Raw genomic sequence first — 21,291 nt, 5'->3', positions numbered from 1 at the left:
GTCAATGAATGGATGAAAATAAGGACAAAACAATCTTTCAAATCTATAAAGGAAAAGATCAAATCACATTTTCAGGCAATTGACTAATAATCCTGATTATATCCACTAATTATAGTCCCCAAATTTTCTTTTATTCTTTAGAATAATTTAGCTCAGTTAATGCTATTTCAGGCAGTAAATTAGAAAAAAGGCCTCAATTTAAGAAAGAAAAACCTCATTAAAAGAAGTTTAGGTTTATAAATCTGTGATGATAAATAAATTATGTTTATTGATAGTTTACAGTTCTGTAACTTGGAAAATCTGTATTGAGGAACTCAAAGAATATTTTAAATGAACCTAATTATAAATTATAAAAAAAATGACTCTTTTGTGACATTGTTCAATTTTTAACCCAGTAAAATAATTGCTAAAAGGGACAACAAAACGAAAATAAATAAAACAGTAAGTGAATAAAATGGAATAGCTTTAAAATTCTGATTTTGCTATATGAAAACTAAATTATATTGAAACAAAACTTTAGCTATCGCTCTTCTCTGTCTTTGCCTGTAACTCAAACAATACACAAAAGTTAACTGATCTAAGTCAGAAAACCAGTAATAGTTTGCTTTTCAGTAGTGCCTCTCAGCTCAGATTTTGAATGAATATTCTTCAAAGGCATCCCTCTGTTTTATTGGAACTGAAAAGCTGACATAGCATTTTATGTTGAATAAAAGCATAAATATATTCATAGACAATAACAGGTCTCAGCAGGAAAGAAGCCATGATCTCAGCTTCCAGTTCACTGCTCTCAATATCAAATTCATTCATTGACTTCTTCATTTATTCATTAATATTTATTGAGAGTTTGCTATGGACCAGGCCCTAGGGAAGGCCTTGGCAGCAAAATAGCAAAACAGAGACAATTTCAGACAACACTTCCTTATAATTTCACCAATAAATTTATTTTTGTTCAGTCACTTATAAGATAGGATTGTATCTTCTCTGTCAAAACATTTTACATTAATTAAGTGAACTGGTTCTCTGTAGCTATTTGAGCAATTTAAACAGTTACCTTCTGCTGCATCAAGGTGATTTTTCCTTTTTTTATTTACCATATTCCTCTACTTCTGATTTTGTATAGATCAATGATTATACATTTATGTAGAGTCTTTGTTTCTTCTTGACTGTTTGAAACAGACAGCTCTCAGCTGGGTCATGTACTAACCTATACTGAAGTCCACTGCTTATGGATTGATGTCCATTAACACTTTACCAGAAGACAAACCTCAAAAAGTCCAATAGGCCTTACCTTCCTCCACTGTGACAGTCTGTTCTGAGGCTGGTGACGGAGGTGGAGAAGGAGGCAGATTAGGTGTCTCTTCAGCTGCTAAAGAGCAAACAGTGGAAAAACGAGATACAGCAATTAATCCTGCTAGGTCAGTAGATGGGTAACAGCTCTGCCATCTCTAAAAAGGCCACTCCATGAAATTTAGGAAAAGATTCAATAGTAAGTTGCACTTGACTTATTTTTTGTCCCATTACCTGATTCACATATTTTAAAGAACCTAAAAAGAAAGAAAAGCATTTAATATTTTAAAAAATTCATTTTGTCTTCCCTCTAAAGAATGGATTACTGATGCCTGCTAAAGTTCTATCATTAATCCCATTAATTTGTGTCTGCTTGTTTGATTAATATAATATTTTATTCTGGCCCTAATCTACTGTATTCAAATGCACAGGCAAGCACTGTAGTTTGGATTTAGCTTGGCTGACTGAAAAAAAAAATTAGAACTCTATATTGTTTAAATTTTTGATCTGGAAACATATGTAACCTTTGTCATTCACAGTATTATAGGTGATGTATTTTTTTTAAACAACATTTTGTCCACTGAGTCTAATGTCAAAATGCATCTTCTGTTATGTATTCTCAGAAAAGAAAAATGAAGCTATCAGAGCCTGAGGCAACCTTCAGACGGAAACCATGCACTAGTGGGAGCTGAGTAATCTTCTGGCCTGGGCATTATACATAGAGAGCCAAAGAGAAAGGTTCTAAAAGATGTTAACACCACAGTTAACTCTACTTCTTTTCAAGACTCTTGCCTTCTTTATGACTACTCCTATGAAGGTGAGAAATTGCAAAAGGAAATGTTTATCATCAGGGCCAGCAGGAAAATCTATTTTAAAGAGCATCTGTTTTCCCCTCTCCTAAATCAGTTACTAGTTGGAGCTCTGGGGTCACAGGCAACTTCTTAACCCCTTGACCCATAGGTTTCTATATAACACATTTTCAGGTTTTGATTTTTATTTTAATTAATTAATTAATTAATTAATTAAAAAAAATTTTTTTTTTCAACGTTTATTTATTTTTGGGACAGAGAGAGACAGAGCATGAACGGGGGAGGGGCAGAGAGAGAGGGAGACACAGAATCGGAAACAGGCTCCAGGCTCTGAGCCATCAGCCCAGAGCCTGACGCGGGGCTCGAACTCACGGACCGCGAGATCGTGACCTGGCTGAAGTCGGACGCTTAACCGACTGCGCCACCCAGGCGCCCCATAATTTTTAAATGTTTGTTTGAAACAGAGCACAAGTAGGGGAGGGGCAGAAAGACAGGGAGACACAAAATCTGAAGCAGGCTCCAGGCTCCAAGCTGTCAGCACAGAGCCCGACGCGGAGCTCGAACTCATGAACCGTGAGATCGTGACCTGAGCTGAAGTTGGACACTTAACCAACTCAGCCACCCAGGCTCCCCTCAAGTTTCAAATTTAAAAAAAATGGGTGGGGGTCTTCTATTTAAGGAATAGAAGTGAACCACAAGCAGAAGGTCAATGCTTTGAATAATATACTTTCCCTCCTGTTTTAAGAGAAAAATAAACCTTTATAATCAAAGAACATTCTACTACAAATAATGAGTATTGATTATTCTGGGAGAGCAGAATTTTAATTGCTTAATTTTTTGAGTTGCTCAAATTGCTTAAAGGGGTACTGACCAGAAAATCAAATATTAAGGGTACATGAGGCATGCGTTGGATATGTACTATTTTTTAGGCTTTAAAATTATAACTTTCTGTGGATTAGTTATATGTACCTGTGAAATAGACATATGTTGAACCTAAGAGTTTTCTTTTTTGTGTCTTTGCATGTATATACACCTACATCTATCTATCTATCTATCTATCTATCTATCTATCTATCTATCTACCTATCTACCATGTATCTATCATTTATCTATCTCTCTTCTATCTATTTATCTACCTATCTACCTATCTACCTATCTACCATGTATCTATCATCTATCTATCTATCTACCTATCTACCATGTATCTATCATTTATCTCTCTTCTATCTATTTATCTACCTATCTACCTATCTACCATGTATCTATCATCTATCTATCTATCTATCTATCTATCTATCTATCTACCATGTATCTATCATTTATCTATCTCTCTTCTATTTATCTACCTATCTACCTATCTACCTATCTACCATGTATCTATCATCTATCTATCTACCTATCTACCATGTATCTATCATTTAGCTATCTCTCTTCTATTTATCTACCTATCTACCTATCTACCATGTATCTATCATCTATCTATCTATCTACCTATCTACCTATCTACCATGTATCTATCATTTATCTATCTCTCTTCTATCTATTTATCTACCTATCTACCTATCTACCATGTATCTATCATCTATCTGTCTATCTATCTATCTATCTATCTATCTATCTATCTATCTATCTACCTATCTACCATGTATCTATCATTTATCTATCTCTCTTCTATCTATTTATCTACCTATCTACCTATCTACCATGTATCTATCATCTCTCTCTCTCTCTCTCTCTCTCTCTCTCTCTCTCTATCTATTTAGAGAAGAGTCAGCAAGCTTTGGCTGAGAGTGTTTTCTTTGGCAAACACCATTACATTACTTGTTTGGCTCTGGAGGGCATCTGACTTGTGACCAAGGGAGAGAGCAATGCTATCTAGTGCCCTTAGATGAACCAAGTGAAGACCATACTGGGATACAAAGTCACTCATGATTCTAACAAAGCCCTGACTATAGGTTTTCTATAGCTGGTTCAGGGAGACTGAAATAAGACTAGACAATCATTTGCCAAAATCAATAAAGGGAAATAATCATTTCTAATTAAAGTTTTAACACATTTTCTATACAAGTGGGTGTCGTGACATCAATATGCATTGGCTTTATTTTTATAGTAAGTATCTCCAGTGGTCTAGAAATGAAAATTTAAAAACGATTTAGGGGCAAAGTCTAACTATAAGCTTATTACTCTAAAGACTGTCCAAATACCACAAATGAGCCTGGGAAGAAAGTGAGAACAGGTGCCAGTGCCTCCCAACAGAGGTGTTTGATGAATGTTATATGTAAGGATGAAGTATGAAGTAGGGCCTTCCTTTGAACATGAAGACTTGGTCCTGTGATCAGGGCACAGCAGGCATAGCCCCTGACCGAGGGTTCTTTCCCATTTACCTAAAGGCAGAGCTGCAGGCTGGACTTTATGTTCAGCTTCTTTCTCTTGTTCACCTTTCAGGACTGCTACAGCCTCAGCCGTGACTACTTGAACGATCCTTGCAGACACCTCCTCTGTAATACACAGTAACAAAAGAAAAGAAAGTGATGAGACGTCCAAACCAGGCAGCAAAGGGGAAAAGTAAGGAAACAATATGGCTGATTAAGATTTTATTTTCTATCCCCCCCAAAATTAGTACGATAGAATTTATTAAATTGTAGATAAAACACAAATGCATATATTGTAATCAGAAAAAGAAAAAGGAATAAAGAGAAAAAAAGGGTTTGGCATTCTGGGAGCTATGCAAAATGAACACAGAATAAAAAAAATAATTAATTTGGATGGCAATTTGTTTTTAAAAGCTGTTGATGCAAACAGAAACAAAGTTTTTGTATCAAGTAACACAAATTCAGAGAAGAGAAGATTCATCTTGGGCTTAATATAAAATGTTTTGTGGTTTTCCAGAAAACTTTCTTTGCAATAGTTTCTATGCTGATTTGCAGAAATACCATGATTTAAAACCTAAAAATGAGGCCTCAAAATGTGAATTTGTGATCAAACAGCATTATTAAGGATCAGTGTAAACAATACTGATTAAGAAAATCCTGGGAAGATAAAATTTGAAAGAAACACATGGAAATGGTATATCAGATGGTCTCTTTCTAAAGAGTTACTACTTTTTGAAACAGCAGAAGTTTTAAAGATTTTTAAGGCCACCTCATCAGGACAATAGTTTCATTCAACAAGATGGGGTTAAGGGGGGTTCATCATTAAAATAACCGGTTTGTGAGATGCCAGATAACTAGTTTTTGGGCTGAAGTGGGACCTCCTGGAGCATATCCCAGTGCTAATTTTATATAACCAAGTCAGATAAATATTCAAGAAACAATGTTCTGTATATCATCAACTAAAAATGAAAGAAGTAGCAAATAATCCCATGTACCGCCCTTACAGAAACAAGTTGTTCTACACAAGGAGGGTGGGGCAGTGGGATTTGTTCTCGTTATATTAGCTTTCAGAATAAATCCTTACTTTGACTTTTCTATGATCAGAATTTGCACATTTACAAGCAGGTTGATAGAGGGCAGTGGGAATCCTATTTTTTCCTGGTTCATTTAGATTTAGCCTTCTCTGGAAAGCCTTCCTTACCCCACCCAGGATGACAGAGTATAGTGCTTGAAACCCAGATTTTGGGGTGAGCAATCCACTTGCATAGGATTTATCTGAATTTTAAAAGCTAGATCACCTTATTGAGTATATTTGCCATCACATGTCTAAGTTCCTGATTTTTAAATAGCCACTTGACACTATAGCCTACATACAGTCTTGATGCACTGTAGAAACACCCTTATCTAGACCGGGTAGCAGTCACAGGAATAGAAGCAGCTTTTTAAAAATACGGTGCTATGTGCCAAGCACTCTGCTAAAGTGTTTGCCCTCATTATTTCAATGAATGATTTACTATTGTTACTTCTATGTTTCAGATGAGGAAACAGACGACTAACAGGCCAGAGAATTAGACATTCTCACTATAAATATCATACTTAGAAAACCAACTTCCAAATAATTGGGATCTTGTAAAATGCCTCAGGTACTATAACTAAACTAAATGTGATGTAATATTTCTTTTATTCTTGAAATATAATTTTAGGAAGCTGGAGACCTCATTCAAACTTTAAGTATTCAAAGAGCAAGTACTGACAGATTACTTAAAATTATTTCTGAAAAAGTTTTAATTTCTAAACAAGGCTCCAGCAAATTTGTCTCATATATTTATGTACTCAGTACTTTTCATAAAACATTTTTTTTACAAGACACATTTTGTACTCTCAATTTAGCTTAAACTAAGAAGGATCTTCTCTTAATATTGCAAAAAATGTAAAGAATAATTATGATTTCAAACTAATAAGATACAGCTCATTCTTGTAAGGTGGTTTTATCCTATGCAATTTAATTCACAGCACCACAGCTGTAGAGCTAAAAGGGCTTGAAGAGTAGATTTTATCTATATTCTCTCATTTTGTAGATGAGGAAATATAGGCTAGGCATGGTTATGAGATTTGCTCAAGTTCACACAGTCAATGGAGGCAAACTGAAATTAGAACCCAGATTCCCTGACTATTATGCTGTTCTTTGTCTCAAGCAGAAAAACAGCAGAAGGAATAATGAGAAAATAACCATAAACTTCCCTAACAGTCATGTGAGAATGCGCAGTGGAAATACATAAATTCTTCTAAAGGTATGAACTAAGGTAACATTCACTCTCAGACCTGCTCCTCTACCTAAAGTACAAAACTGCTATTCCTGAATGTATTCTGAGACTATGAAACAAGTAATTGACCACAACTGAGCAATAACTATGTATCCGCACATCTATGTATGTATGCATGTATGTATCCATCTATCTGTCCTCTCTATCAGCCATCTACCTGCCTACCTATATATCTTGTAGATAAAGTTGAATAGTGTAATAGATAACTTACCTCACTTCCATATAATCATTTTCAATAAAATTCAGACATTTAAAATCAATAAAATGATTTTCAGTACTTCTAGAACCTCAGTGTTTCATAGGAAATTCAGTGTAATGGAGAGGTGGGGCAAACACAGAGGAAACTGGGACATATATGAAACCCATGTATCTTATGGATCATTCCTGCATACCCTGGTGGCATTTACACCAGTACAGTATCTCCTATGGCACTTAGTACATCTTGCATGGAATTGTGCTGGTACACATGCCTTATCTCCCTCACTTTGTAGAGTTTCCCAAGTCAAGGACTTTCTCTTTATCACTGTTGCAGTCCTTGAAGCTCCTCTCATTGATGTTTACTCAGACTGGATGCCTAACAAAGTTTTTTGAAAGTATGAAAAGTTAACATGAAAGGTTTTGTTCATGCTATTTACACAAGCTTAGAAATAATCCATGCTCGTTATTATATTTACTAACTTAAACCTCCCCAAATTAATTATTTACTGAGTTCTTGTTTAAGTTTTGATGTATTTCAAAACAGTATTTCTTAAATAAGCGTTCCAGATTCTTGTGTAACTACTGATGAATTTTCCAGAGTCTGCAAACACTTAACATGAATAAAATTTCTTAATTTGGAAAAATGATCCAATAAAAATAATAAAAAGTATCTATTGGTTTGTGTGAACAAATTATAACTGAGCAATGCCACATTATTTGTCTTTTTGTTTGGAATTGCATTTAGAATAATTGTGACACCATAGACAATTAGTTTACCTGTTGTGGGCTAATGAGAAGAGAACAGGGGTGAGTGAACACTCTACAATAAAAAATGCATTCACAGAAGACGTAGGCCAAATAACATCATGGTACACTATACAACAGACTTTCAAAATATTCTAGAGACAAGGAAAGGAAAAATAGGATCATTACTTTTCTCCAGTTAGTGTGGACATGTCCAACCTAAATAAAAATGCACTGTTATCACCCATTACCCCATTTCTTGTGAGCAATAGTTTAGTTTCAGTAAAGCAATAGTTTATTTTACATAATAAGTAGTGGAACATTTGAATTTTGTTGGCTTTGTTGTTTCAGATAAAATTGATTTATAAATGTGTTTGAGTTTCACAGTTGAATAAGAGCTTATGAATAAGGCAATTTTACATTTGTATATATTTAAGCAAAATGTGTAAGAAAATAATTTAACTCAGTTGTGGGAGAATTAATTATCTATTTTTCCTTAAAAGAACTTAACTGACTTTAAGAAATGCTATTTTAGGATAAGCAAACAGGCTGTGTGGGAGCCAAGATAATGACATATTATCTTCATTTTTTTTGAAAGCGTAATATTGCTAAAACTTTTCAAACAGGAAATATCACATTGTCTCATATTATTTTCCCAGTGCAATAAAACATGAGCATAGGATTATCCTGAGGGTTTCAATTGGTCCAGTCACTTTAAAATCTTCCTCTAAGCAAGGGCTGCTGTCAGTGCAGGGAGGTAGCTTCCTCCCCCCAAAGACAGATGGCCTTTTCCCAACAGAAACTTAATCAGCAGATCTCCGGGTGAGTTTTACCCTTAAAGCCTGGCTCCTGGGACAGGAGAAAATTCACTCAAGGTTTGAGGAAAGTTCAGAGAAAATTAACGGTAAACATGCCAAACAAACACAGAAGACAAAGGAAGAGAGTCACAAAATGAGACCTACAAAGATAAAAATATAAGTTATGATGTGTGTATGATGTATCTATATAGCTATCTATATCTATAATCTATATCTATATATAATTTACTCATTCATTCTACAAATATCTATTAAATGACTCTATCCACTTATCCATCCATCAAACCATCCATCTATCCAACAAATCTTTCTATCTGGGAGATCATTCCCTTTTATATTGTAGATTAAAGGAAGTCACATGGATGGACTTTAATTCTGAGAAATGTGGGCACAAACTCTAGCATTGCTACTTTCTAGTTATTTCATACTAAGAAATTTACTTGGAATGGAGTGCCTCAGTGGGTCAGTCGGTTAAGTGTCCAACTTCAGCTCAGGTCATGATCTTGTGGTTCATTAGATCGAGACCCACGTCAGGCTCTGTGCTGACAGCTTGGAGCCTGGAGCCTGCTTCAGATTCTGTGTCTCTGTCTCTCTCTGCCCCTACCCACCTCACATTTTCTCTCTCTCTTAAAAAAAAGAAAAACACAATAAAAAAATTTAAAAAATATGAAATTTACTCGGACTAATTGGGTTTCAATCCCTTATCCATGAAATGGAAATACTAATAGCACTTGTCTCACAAGTTGCTGTGCAGACTCAATTGCATAATTATAGAACAGGCCTGGAACATCAAGGAACTTGAGACTTCCAAGGAGATCTTCACCAAGTTGTCTTTATTTCCCCCAGTCATACATTCTTCTGGGTCTTCTAGTATTTCTGCTTCAAAGGAAGAGCAACTAAAGGTCCAGACCAACTAGCCTATTACTATTATGAACATCAGATAATAGAGTTAATCTGCAATCATACATGTTGATTTCAGGGACAGTGTTTTTTGGTTTTGCTTTGACTTTCCTAGACAAAGCTAGAGGGAAGTAAAAACTTTCTTTGTTATTTATTTTCTGGCTTTATAGCCATTTTCCTGGCTGCAGAGGTCCTGGGCTATGACCTGCTCTAGATTTCTGCTAGCGTCCCAATTTAGGACCATCTTCTGGACAGCACTCCAAGAGGCCTGATAACCCCTGTCTTCTCCTGAGAACTATTAGCACCATGAAAAAATCTTTTTTCAGGTAAGAGCTACATTTTAATTTTTCATTGTTTATTTTTTCTACTTCTTTATTCCCTATCCTACTTTATACTCTATTTTTTGGTTATTTTTTCTTTGACACATTATATGTATAAAACTATAAATAGGACTTAGTTGTTCATGAGATTAAAGATGAATCTAGATTACACATAAACTGGGAAATTATTATACATAACTGAAAGGTAACATTGATCTTCACAGCTGAAAACGTTATACTTCTTAGCATAAGCAGAAATTATTAAGGACTCAGTTATCTTTCTTTTGAACATCTAAAGTTTTCTGGTAGTGGATATTTTTTAGTTTATGTTAAAAATTGCCTTAGTTAAGGAGTGTATATAATTTGTATTTTATTTTCACTCTTGTTAATATCAGGTTCTCAATGTAAATAACTAATGGTAGTTTTTGCATTGAAGTGAGAACCAGTATTTGAATATTATTATTTTTTAATAGTGTCATTACAGTTAGTGAGACAGTTTCTGTAAGTATTACAAAAATATTTCATGACATGGTTCTAAGTCATATCATATCTAAATAAAATGAATGACAACTGGGATCTAATTTGGTAAGTAATGCGACCCTAAATCAGTTTGAAGGAAAACATTAAAATCAACTTATTTAAAACACATTTGTCTATTAAAATGATAGGCTGATACAAAATAAGAGATTTAAAGATACAACCCAGGTGACAGAGCCATGGGTGATAACAGATCATCACTATATAGATAAACACCTTTAAGTAAAAAGTGAAGTCTGTCCTAAAAACTTATTCTGGGCAATGGAGATGGGGCCAGTATTCAAAAAACACTATCAAGGAAGCCCTTGGTAGATAAAATGAATTCTGGAAAGAAAGAATATTTTTTGTTGGTATTGGGGAAATAAACTGGTAGAAATACATATAGGAGGCAAATAGGGATAAGACACTAATTAAGACATGCTTGCGTCTACAGAAACCTACCTGATAATCCTCAAAAGATATCATGCTAAGCTACTTATATTTCACCTAAATAATGAATAAACATCATATTGTGAAACAAATTTATAAGTTGCTACCCCAGGCACTTTTATTTCTCATCAACATATTGAATCCACACAATAATACATTTTCTCGATGGGAAAACTGGCAAAATAATGGATAAAGGTAACTTACGGTCCCATTTAGACAACACTTTGAATTATATTGGTGTAGTTCAAATATTTTAGAGTAGTAGATTGTGGTGTCAGAAAATTCTGCCTCTATCTCTTACTAGCTGCAAGTGAGTGACAATCTGTCTAACCTTCAGATTCCCCATCTGTAAAGTGGGAATTAAACTGGTGTTCACCTTTTGGTGTGTTGTGGCAATTAAATGCAATGATATATATATATATATATATATATTATATATAATATATATATATTATATATATATTATATATATATATCAGTTGCTCATTTAAATTCTGTATCACTGGTTTAATCACTCTTGCTGTCTTGCGGTCATCGAAGTCTATAATCATCATTTGACAAGATATAAAGATACGAAAGTTTTTGCCACATACAGAGATAATTCTGTCATTTTCCCCCACGAGTACCTCCTTGCCTAAATGCTGAACCACTGCCTAACACACAATATGTCAGGTGCCTGCCATTAAACTAAAATGATAAACTAAATTTTACTCTACCTATAGTATTATTCAGTAGTATGCAATACTATTCAGCATGTATAGCTGTTATAACCTTCTGGCTTATTCCAAGTGCTGATTCATGCTATACCGTTGCTATGTTCTTCTGGTATTTTACCACGTCAAATTTTTAACACAGTCCCAAGGCCCTGTTTTTTGGCACATATTTCTAGTTTAGTTATTTTGTTATGTTAATCTATCGATATTGCTTGGCTGATTCATAACAAAAGCAATGGAGTTAAAACTTTCTCAGTGGTCCCGGAAACTTCAACTTGCCTCTGAGCAACACGACATTGTTGGTAGACACAGAAGTTTGATTTTGAACGTGTACTCTGAGTTTTCATCAGGACCAGCTGTGATTACTTGAACATGCAAAGGCTCACCAATTAGACTGTGGACAAAAAATCCAAAACAAGTTGGCATATGCTTGAGAACATATTTTTGTTGATTTCTTTCAGGTTGTTAAGGGAGAAGTAAGAGACACTAACAATAAATTCAACCATATGGAATATAAAAGCCAGTAAATGTTTCTGCTTTTAAGAATAATGGACATAATAATGCCGTGTTAAAAGAAATGACAAGTAAGCCTACCATACACTTGTGAAAGAAGGAAAACAAAACAATTTTAGACAGAATGCTCCTGACAAGGAAAGGTTTTTCTCAGTAGGGTACAGAATGGTTGCCTAGGAAACGGGTGCTAATTGCTGCTGCTGATGGAAGCTAGTCAACAAGGAAAGCACTGTGTAGTTGGAAGCACTGTGCTAGACAAATACCCTTGATAAATTCATAAAAACAGGGAAAGAAGAAAAGTTCCTTGCTTAATTTGGAGAGCAAATGGTTCCTCTGAAACTATTTCCTGCAATCAACTGGTGAAGAAGGAAATTAAAAGAGCAGATTGTTGGTTTTTGTTTGTTTGTTTCCTTGGCACCTCAGCATTAATTAAAGAGGCCAGCACTGGCATATCCTTCCTTAGTCAGACTCTGATCTCAAAGGGTCACCCTTGCCAATGTTGCAGCTGTAGGTCTTTGCATACCTTTCTTCCAAAGATTTCTTCTAAAGACTTACTGATTAAAACAAAGATCAATTTAGTTTATGCGGGAGAAATGCATTTGAGGTAAATTAAGTCTTGAGATGTTATTAATAATATTAATAACATCTCTGCATTAAGTCCAATGAGACATCATTAATAACATTAATGGGAAGATGAAATATCAATAAAACTAAGAGACCTTAAATAAATTCACACTTAGAGTAACTGTGGGATAAACAAAATTTAAACGTTTGTGTAGAAATGCAGTAGTGTGTGTGTGTGTGTGTGTGTGTGTGTGTGCCAGCACTCATATACATAAAAGTCTCTCCATGTTTTTAAAGTTCCACTTGTACTTGGGTACCTCAAAGACTTTGACCACCTAGAGTGAGGCTAGGATTTGGGTGAATCAATGTTCCTAAAGTTTCAAAAATTTTTTTAAATGTTTATTTTTGAGAGTGTGCGTGTGAGAGACAGAGTGTGAGTGGGGAAGGCACATAGAGAGAGAGGGAGACACAGAATCTGAAGCAGGCTCCAGGCTCTGAGCTGTCAGCACAGAGCCCGACATGGGGCTCGAAGTCACAAACCGTGAGATCATGACCTGAGCCAAAGTCAGACGCTCAACTGACTGAGCCACCCAGGTACCCCTAGGTTCCTATAGTTTCAAAACTTAGGAATGCTTCAGACAGAGGATATGACGGAAAAATGGAAAAGTATTCCAGGTTCCAAAAAAAGTCATTGGAGTAAACTTTCGAAATGTAAGTTGTCTATATACCAGGAATAGTTTTTACTAGTTACTTCTATAAACTTAGTTATTTCTTCTAGGAGAAAGTATTTGTTATGATAAAATGGCAGAAATCACCTTTTGTTCACTGCTTCCATCTCATCCCCATCATAGTATAACTTACATGCTTTGTATGTAAGGCCTTTGGAGGCCTTGTGACTTAGAAGCATATGGAATTTAGGAACTATGTGATAGGAAAATCACTTTGTTCACAACACATCGTAGGGTACAATCAGCACATAGAGAGACCAACATGATTTTTATGTAATTATAGTTTGCTTAAGCCTCCAGTCCCACCATGTTTCTAAGAATGAATGGGCAAATAGCAGCATATACATCAACCTTATGTGCTTTCTTCTTATCAAGTCTCTCATGAACTATAAATGTTTTAAGTAAGTGATTCTCCATCTTCTATAACTGCCTGTTTTATTTTTGCCATTATAGCTATATAAAATATCATCCACAAATATTCTCTTTACACAAGCCCTAAAACCACTTGGCAGATTTCAAGTCACTAATAACTGTATATGGTAATTCTTCATAAATTTCAAATTATAAATGAATATACATATACCAGAGAACCGTAATTCAATAATCTGTGGGCAAAGGTACAATAGAATTAATTACATTATGAAATTCTGGAAACTAAAATGCCGTGAAAATAAAACAAAAAGAAAAATAAGAAGATAGAGTTTTGAGCTAACCCTCTATTATTCATTAATAATTTTTGTTAAATAAAAGCTCAGCCACAACACAAGATAAGTGTGGCACATTCTCTGGAAAAGTTCCAAACAAGTAAAATTAATAATAGTTAAAGACTTTTTTCTTTTTTTAATTTTTTTTAACGTTTATTTATTTTTGAGACAGAGAGGGACAGAGCATGAACGGGGGAGGGGCAGAGAGAGGGGGAGACACAGAACCGGAAGTAGGCTCCAGGCTCTAAGCCATCAGCCCAGAGCCCGACGCGGGGCTCGAACTCACGGTCCGTGAGATCGTGACGTGAGCTGAAGTGGGACACTTAACCAACTGAGCCACCCAGGCGCCCCTAAAGACTTTTTTCTAGGACCTCTAAGTAGCAAAATCAAGAGACTTTGCAAGATCCTTTAAGTAAGAAAATAAGTGTCAAGTCCAAAGTTATATTTGTAATTTGGTCACATTATGATAGGAAAGAGGAAAGACTTCAATAGAATTTTTAATTTCTTCATGACAAAAATTATTCTAGAATAAAGATGACTACTTTTGTATTCTGGATTGATTAATGCATCCCATAGAAAATGTTATTAAATGGGGGCGCCTGGGTGGCTTGGTCGGTTAAGCGTCCGACTTGGGCTCAGGTCATGATCTCACAGTCGGTGGGTTCGAGCCCCGCGTCGGGTTCTGTGCTGACCGCTCAGAGCCTGGAGCCCGTTTCAGATTCTGTGTCTCCCTCTCTCTGTGACCCTCCCCCGTTCATGCTCTGTCTCTCTCTGTCTCAAAAATAAATAAACGTTAAAAAAAATTAAAAAAAAAAAAGAAAATGTTATTAAATGAATTTCTCTCCATCCACAGATTCAAAAGTTTCATTATGTATAACAAACAAGAACAATAGTAACTTCAAAGTTTTCTTCAGAAATTTGCAAATAACATACACATTCTACTTTAGAAAATACCTCTTAGAGATCTGTTGAAATAAAATTTTACATTGATGATTTTGCTTCAGTGTTATTTACCATGTCAATCTCTGTCTCTTCTCTGTGTATTGGTATCATTGTTACAAAGTCTACTTCTAGAAATACTTGCAAATTGTGGGTGCCATCTATATCATGCTTCAATCAGCCAAAGACATTGAAGCTTTATATCAGAACGTAAACAACATCTAGGAAGCATAAAGCTGTAACTGATTATGGTAACAGTTCTGGTTGTTCTATTGTAGAAGCCCAGCAGAAAGAGAAAAATAGATTGATTTTGATGGAGTGGCAGAATTGAGAAAAAAAAAAAAAGTAAGGACCAGATGTTATCTAGGTGGGTAGGCTGACATTCCGCAAGGGATTTGCATGGGGTTGAGGGGGGGATCCTGACCACATGAGGTAGCTTCAGATGCATACAGACAATCTGAAGAAAACGAAGAAATCGAGATTCAGGAACCAAAGCCAAAGGTGTTCAAGGTAAGTTTTATTTTCTTCATAATTTTGCTTAGGGCAGGCCCCAGGTAGGCAGATGCTACCGTAACTATAAGCTGTACTATGTTTAAAAACAGAGAGTTTCATTTGGCATGAAAACCACAATCCCATGTAAGGGATAGATGGGGTTACTTCATGCTAAGGTAAATCAGATTTCATAAACCTTCATTTCATTTCATGGCAGTAAAATCCAATTTACTATAAAAAACATACGAAAAGGTATATTATTTTCTTCCTGAGATATAAGAAAAATTTGTATATCAGGACTTGTAGCTTTTATTTTTTCAAAATGAAATTATAATTTTGTTATTTTGTACACGGTAGATCACAAACAGGTTGCCCAATTCCTGGTTCTAAGAAGAAGCCTGAAAATATTTCTGGTTCATTTCTGTTTCCCTTGAAAGTTTACCAAGACTTTCTTCCCAACTTTTAGAGATATCCTCTACCCCTCAATAATGTTTTATTTGGGCTTATTTTGGGGTTTTGTTTTCCTGAAGAAAAGTTTGCTATAAAAGGAAAAACTTTCATGAAATCAGGGAACTTTGTTATTTCTGCTCTTTTTTTGTTTTTTGGCTAATTCTGACATGCAACATGAAATGCAGAGGCATGAATAACGTGGTCTGATAGGAAAAAGGTAATCAAAAGCTATAGGAAGAGAAGTATGGTCTTAATGCAACCATATGAATTAAAGCATCATACTTAAAATTTTATAGGACAAAATAAAAGAACCACCTCAATATTTTAATCAAATAGATTTTCCAAAATATTTTCTAAAAAGCATATGTGGTAATTTTCACTTCTCTACAGACCAGGTGAAGAAAAATACTTTGTATTTATATAGTTTTTTCATATCCAATTGCATCACAGAGCATAAGGCAGAGGTGAAACTCAGCATTATTTGGGGCACAGGAGACTCAAGCATTTCCAATTAGAATTGAAGAAATGCTCATCATTTTAAAAATTTACTTTAAAAAGTTAAAAATAATTTGGGAAGTTTATAATTTTTCACACTAAAAAAAAAAAACCCAAAAAACAAATTCAATCTCATCTGGTGAATCCAGTCCTAAAATATTAAATTATCAGTGAGGGTAGCTTCAATTTACTCCTCCTTAAACAATGAAATCCAACTAGAAAGGAAATCTGTGTCACCAAAACATCCAAGTTCTTGAGAGTATTTAAAAAAATTTATTTTAATGTTTATTTATTTTTGAGAGAGAGAAAGAGAGAGAGAGAAAGACAGAGAGAGAGAGAACGTGAGTGGGGGAGAGGCAGAGAAACATAGAAACACAGATTCTGAAGCGGGCTCCAGGCTCTGAGCTGTCAGTACAGAGCCCTACGTGGGGCTCGAACCCATGAACCATGAGATCATAACCTGAGTTGAAGTCAGATGCTTAACCGACTGAGCCACCCAGGCACCCCATCTTGAGCAGTATTTTTAATGCTTCATTCAGATCATGTGTTAAGTTCGGTGTGGTCCACAGGGCATTTCAAGCACTATAATTTTCATAGGCTGGATGGCAGATATGTCATGAGGACAGGGATCACAGGGATCATTGTTACCCCAAATGCATGAACTTCCCCTCCTAAAATGTGACTTTTTAGGAGAGTAGAATCTGTATTTGCTTCAAACTCAGTTCTTCGTTTTCTGATTGAAGTCAAGACTTTTAAGAATTGGGTGAGAACTGATCTGGAGGAATATCTTCCATGCTTTGTCACCTAGGTCAAGCTTTTTTTTGGGGGGGGAAGCAGTTTTCCCTAGGTTAGCATTTTTGTTCTGGTAAAACTTTGAGTAAAGCAGATTTATTCCAATCTTTCCAATGCTTTAGGCACAAATCTCTAGTTTCTAAGCTGATGAGGAAAAACAATAAACAATTTTTTAAGAAAGAGAAAATGTACATAGGCTTTAAGATAAAGGATAGCAACATGCAAAATGCAAAAAGTATCTAAAAATTTCATTTTTAAAACTGTTTATAAAAGCAATAGTAAATGATGATGATGATTTTCTCTTATGGAGAAGAAAAACAGTCTTATAAATACTAAAATACTTAATGATTAGAATCAGAAAACACAAATGGGAGCATCTTTCATTTTAGTATACCAAAAAGGAAAAAAAATGGGTTACAAAAAACTCTTATCATTTTTTAAAATAATGAAACTAGAGAAGCATATCCAATTGAAATCAAAACATTTTTCCTAAAGTTAACAAATAAATATCCCTGTTATTCAGTAGAGAAATGCTGTTTATTACCGAAGAACTTATCTTTGCAAGTCATTTTACAGACTCAAAGATGAAGTAGAGAGAAAAAGGACATTGGTGATACTTTTATTCAGGCTGACCTTCAAAAATAGGATTCACCTCTCCAAGACAAAACTGGTATATTCCTTTAAAGAATGATAATTAAATCTATGACTTAGAATATTCATTTGCTTTAAGATTCAGATTGTCCATTTGTCAGAAATGAAACTAATATGAGCTCCTGACCTAGAACAGTGAGGCGATCCTTACACATTACACCAGAGGATCAACAGGGATAAGAACTGTAAAGCTGTTTGCAGGATATTTCGGTGCCTTTCAAGTGGAGCCAACTGTTATATCGGGCTCAATTTTGCAGGAATGAGCATGAGAATTTATTCACTGTCCATGTGTTTCTTAGCTGCTATAGATGTCTCTTAGGTCATTTACCCTGAGTTTCCATACTCTTTCCAGTTCATTAATTTTTACAATCAAGAAAATATTTCTAATCAGGTGTCATACTGCTACCTTAATTAAGTCAAAGGTATATTTTCTTTACTCCAAACTTACACTCTCATTTTTAGACCATGCCATCTTCCGCTATATCCTTTCTTGACTTTCTTTTCATTACAGTATTTCTGAGTTCCTACTTAATTCCTTTCTGTTCCAGCCAACAGTTCAATAGTCCTCACTTGATTCTAGCTTCCTCTCTCTGTTTCTCCTTTTGCTTCTTTATATCCAGCATTTATCTCAATACAATCATTCTCTCAAGTGCGTTGCTCATACTGTGAAATAATTTTTGGAGCCCTGTTTTGCTTGTGAGATTCCTGATCTCAAAACCTAGCATGGATATGAACTCTTTCTCTTCTTTATATCAATTCAAAAATATTTATTAGTACTTACTATAGGAAACAATCATTGCATTACGTACCGAAAGGGACGTGAAATGATGAATGAAGCACAGCTTCTACCTCGAAACACTAACAATCTAGGGCTGCAGATTAAAGCAGGTAAGAAGCCCAGTAACATGATCCATATGAGTGCTATTAGCAAGATACGAACATGTTACATGCAGGTGTTCAGAAGAAGAGATTCCTTGGAAAGAATAAAATCAACATCAGTTCTGGATCTTTGACCATGGACTCTGAGAACCTCTCCTGTGGGATATGCACCTTTTCAAAACATTTTTCCATCACTGGTTCAATGCAGAACATGAATAAAACCACTGATTAGTTGGGCAAATGTAACTTGTTTTGCAAAAGAGAAGGTTGTTAGTTCACTCAGGGGAGTTGACCCTTCATGCTGGAGTCACTTATGGAAGAATCAGAGATGCTCATATCCCAACACTGTCTCGATCTGTCTTTCCAAATAAAAAATTTGGACAGAAAATCTTGAATCTAACTTTCAGGCTGCTGAAGCTGAATCATACTATTAAAGATGATTTTTCTCTGAATCTTGATTCCTCTGTTATTACTCATTTTGCCTAACGTCTTAAGGTTTGAACTTTTGAAATAAGTTGTAGAAACAGACATTTTGTTCTCATTTCTGTGTTCTAATAACTACCTAGCATTTGCATATTTATTAAAAGTTGCAATGAGAGCCTAAGACATATGTCATCAGTTTGGCTGGGTTTTGAATTGTATTTTCTATGAGTGTTGCCGAATGGTGACTCATTCTGTGAGATGAGCCGCACCGTGAGCAGGCAGCAAGCGGCTCAGTGTCCTTTTCCTCTCAGGACTCACGATGCCAAGTCAGATCATGCTTTCACTATCAGATCTGCAAGGCAGCACCAGTTGTTCTGTTCATCTGCTCCTGAAATGAATTTCCAGACTCCCCTGACAGTCAAAGCACGTGCTTTATGTAATGTGCTAAGGAGCAGTGAAGTGTGAGGGAATGAGAGGAAAAGGCTTGGTACCCTGAAGCAGAAAGAGTCGCAAGGGGAGGAAGGACAGGAGGAGCGATGACCGATGACCGTGAGATACTCCCTGGTCTACTAACCGCTTAGCAACAATAACATCAAAACCAGAGCCAGCCCTTGAGGTGGTATTTGGTATATAGGGACAGATATTTTTCTCAGGCACATACAAGCAATATAGCTAATTTATATATAAGTTACACTTAAAAAATACATTGTTGATCAATGATTAATATATTCTCAAGATATCAGAGGAATTTATTTGTTGCAAATTACTATTAAAGTTGTTCTCTTATTTTTTTGTGTGAGGAGAGAATTCTTTTTTCTTTTTAATGTTTATTTATTTTTGAGAGAGAGAGAACACAAGTGGGGGAGGAGCAGAGAGAGAGTGAGATATAGAATCTGAAGCAGGCTCCAGGCTCTGAGCTGTAGCACAGAGCCTGACGCGGGGCTCGAACCCACAAACTGTGAGATCATGACCTGAGCCGAAGTTGGGTGCTTAACCAACTGAGCCACTTAGGCACCCCTTGTGAGGACAGAATTCTTAGTAATAGAACAAGAGACAGTCAGTTGAGCGTCTGACTCGTGATTTCAGCTTAGGTCATTATCTTATGGTCCGTGAGTTCAAACCCTGCATCAGGCTTTGCACTAACAGCACGCAGCTTGCTTGGGATTCTCTATCTCTCCCTCTCTCTGCCCCTCCCCCAACAAAGTAAATAAATAAACTTAAAAAAAAAAAAGAAATGGAACAAGAGACAGATAAAGGCTATGCATAAGGCTAATCAAAACAAAGGCTTACATTGTCCAAAAATAAATCCAGGAAGACTTGCTTCCATGACTGATTATTTTCATCTGCTCACTGCAAATGAAAAGGATTTTATGGGGCATGTAGAATTCTTCCCTAAGTGGAGATTTTAAAAACCTCAAAAATACCTTAAAAAAATATGATGACAAAACATGACAGCAAATTAGAGAGGAGGAAATGTGGTAATGTCTTGGAAAATACAGGATCAGGGGAGAGGGTCAAGTAAGAAAATACAGTGATAATTAAATTATATTTACATTTAAAAAAAACCCAGACAGAATAATTTTACAAGTAGGTCTTAATTTTTCTTAGCTCAAATCTGTTGCAGTCATTAAGATTCAAATTCAACAAAATAATTTTTCAGTGTCAGTGCCCAAAGAGAATGATAAACAATATTTTTTTTTAGTGATTGGGATTGTGGTTCTGACATTTAGTATAAAACAAGATGTAAAGAAATGGGACTAATTTTCACCAAGTGCATGGGAGGTATTGTGGAAGAATATACATGGGAGTAAATGTGTATGCAAATTAATATTAGTTTTCAAATATCTTACTATATTGTGTTAGAGCCTTGCTCCTCACAACTGGAAATGTTTGTAGGCAATTAAAATTCCAAGGAACAAAATCATATTTTAATTTGTTACATCACTGGGTTTAATTAAAATAAGTCTAGAGAAATCATGGTTTCCTTATATTTTGATTCAGAATTACTGACTTAAGACAATCTCATTCTACTTTAAGACTTCCGCTGAAGAGCAAAGAGAGATGTGAAGTCAATTTTTACAGGAAGAACCACCCCTAACTGCTCATTAAAGTAAACAACGTTATCTGGTGCCTGTCTTTTCCTCCACTTTGTGCAAACATTTTAAGCTCTAGCTATCAATGTCTATATACAAGCTCATATCTTACCAAGA

The 21,291-nt window shown here is 35.4% G+C and overlaps 1 protein-coding gene across 43 annotated transcripts in view; it reads right to left on the bottom strand.

The window, feature by feature from the left end:
* The window catches only part of MAP2 (microtubule associated protein 2), a 280,818-nt gene that overhangs the window by 49,996 nt on the left and 209,531 nt on the right, over positions 1-21,291 (bottom strand). For 36 of the 43 annotated variants that reach the window (XM_053215732.1, XM_053215734.1, XM_027051957.2 and 33 more), the window contains 2 exons: positions 4,481-4,594; positions 1,289-1,366 (listed from right to left, as the gene is read on the bottom strand). In XM_053215732.1, the coding sequence (XP_053071707.1) occupies positions 1,289-1,366; positions 4,481-4,594 (192 nt within the window). The remainder of the gene's footprint in view (positions 1-1,288; positions 1,367-4,480; positions 4,595-21,291) is intronic. The other 7 variants (XM_027051963.2, XM_027052039.2, XM_027052019.2 and 4 more) reach the window with 1 other exon arrangement.

Source organism: Acinonyx jubatus, chromosome C1 (genome assembly GCF_027475565.1).
Source record: "Acinonyx jubatus isolate Ajub_Pintada_27869175 chromosome C1, VMU_Ajub_asm_v1.0, whole genome shotgun sequence".
NCBI classification, from domain to species: domain Eukaryota; kingdom Metazoa; phylum Chordata; class Mammalia; order Carnivora; family Felidae; genus Acinonyx; species Acinonyx jubatus.
This window is presented reverse-complemented; position numbering and strand designations above follow the sequence as displayed.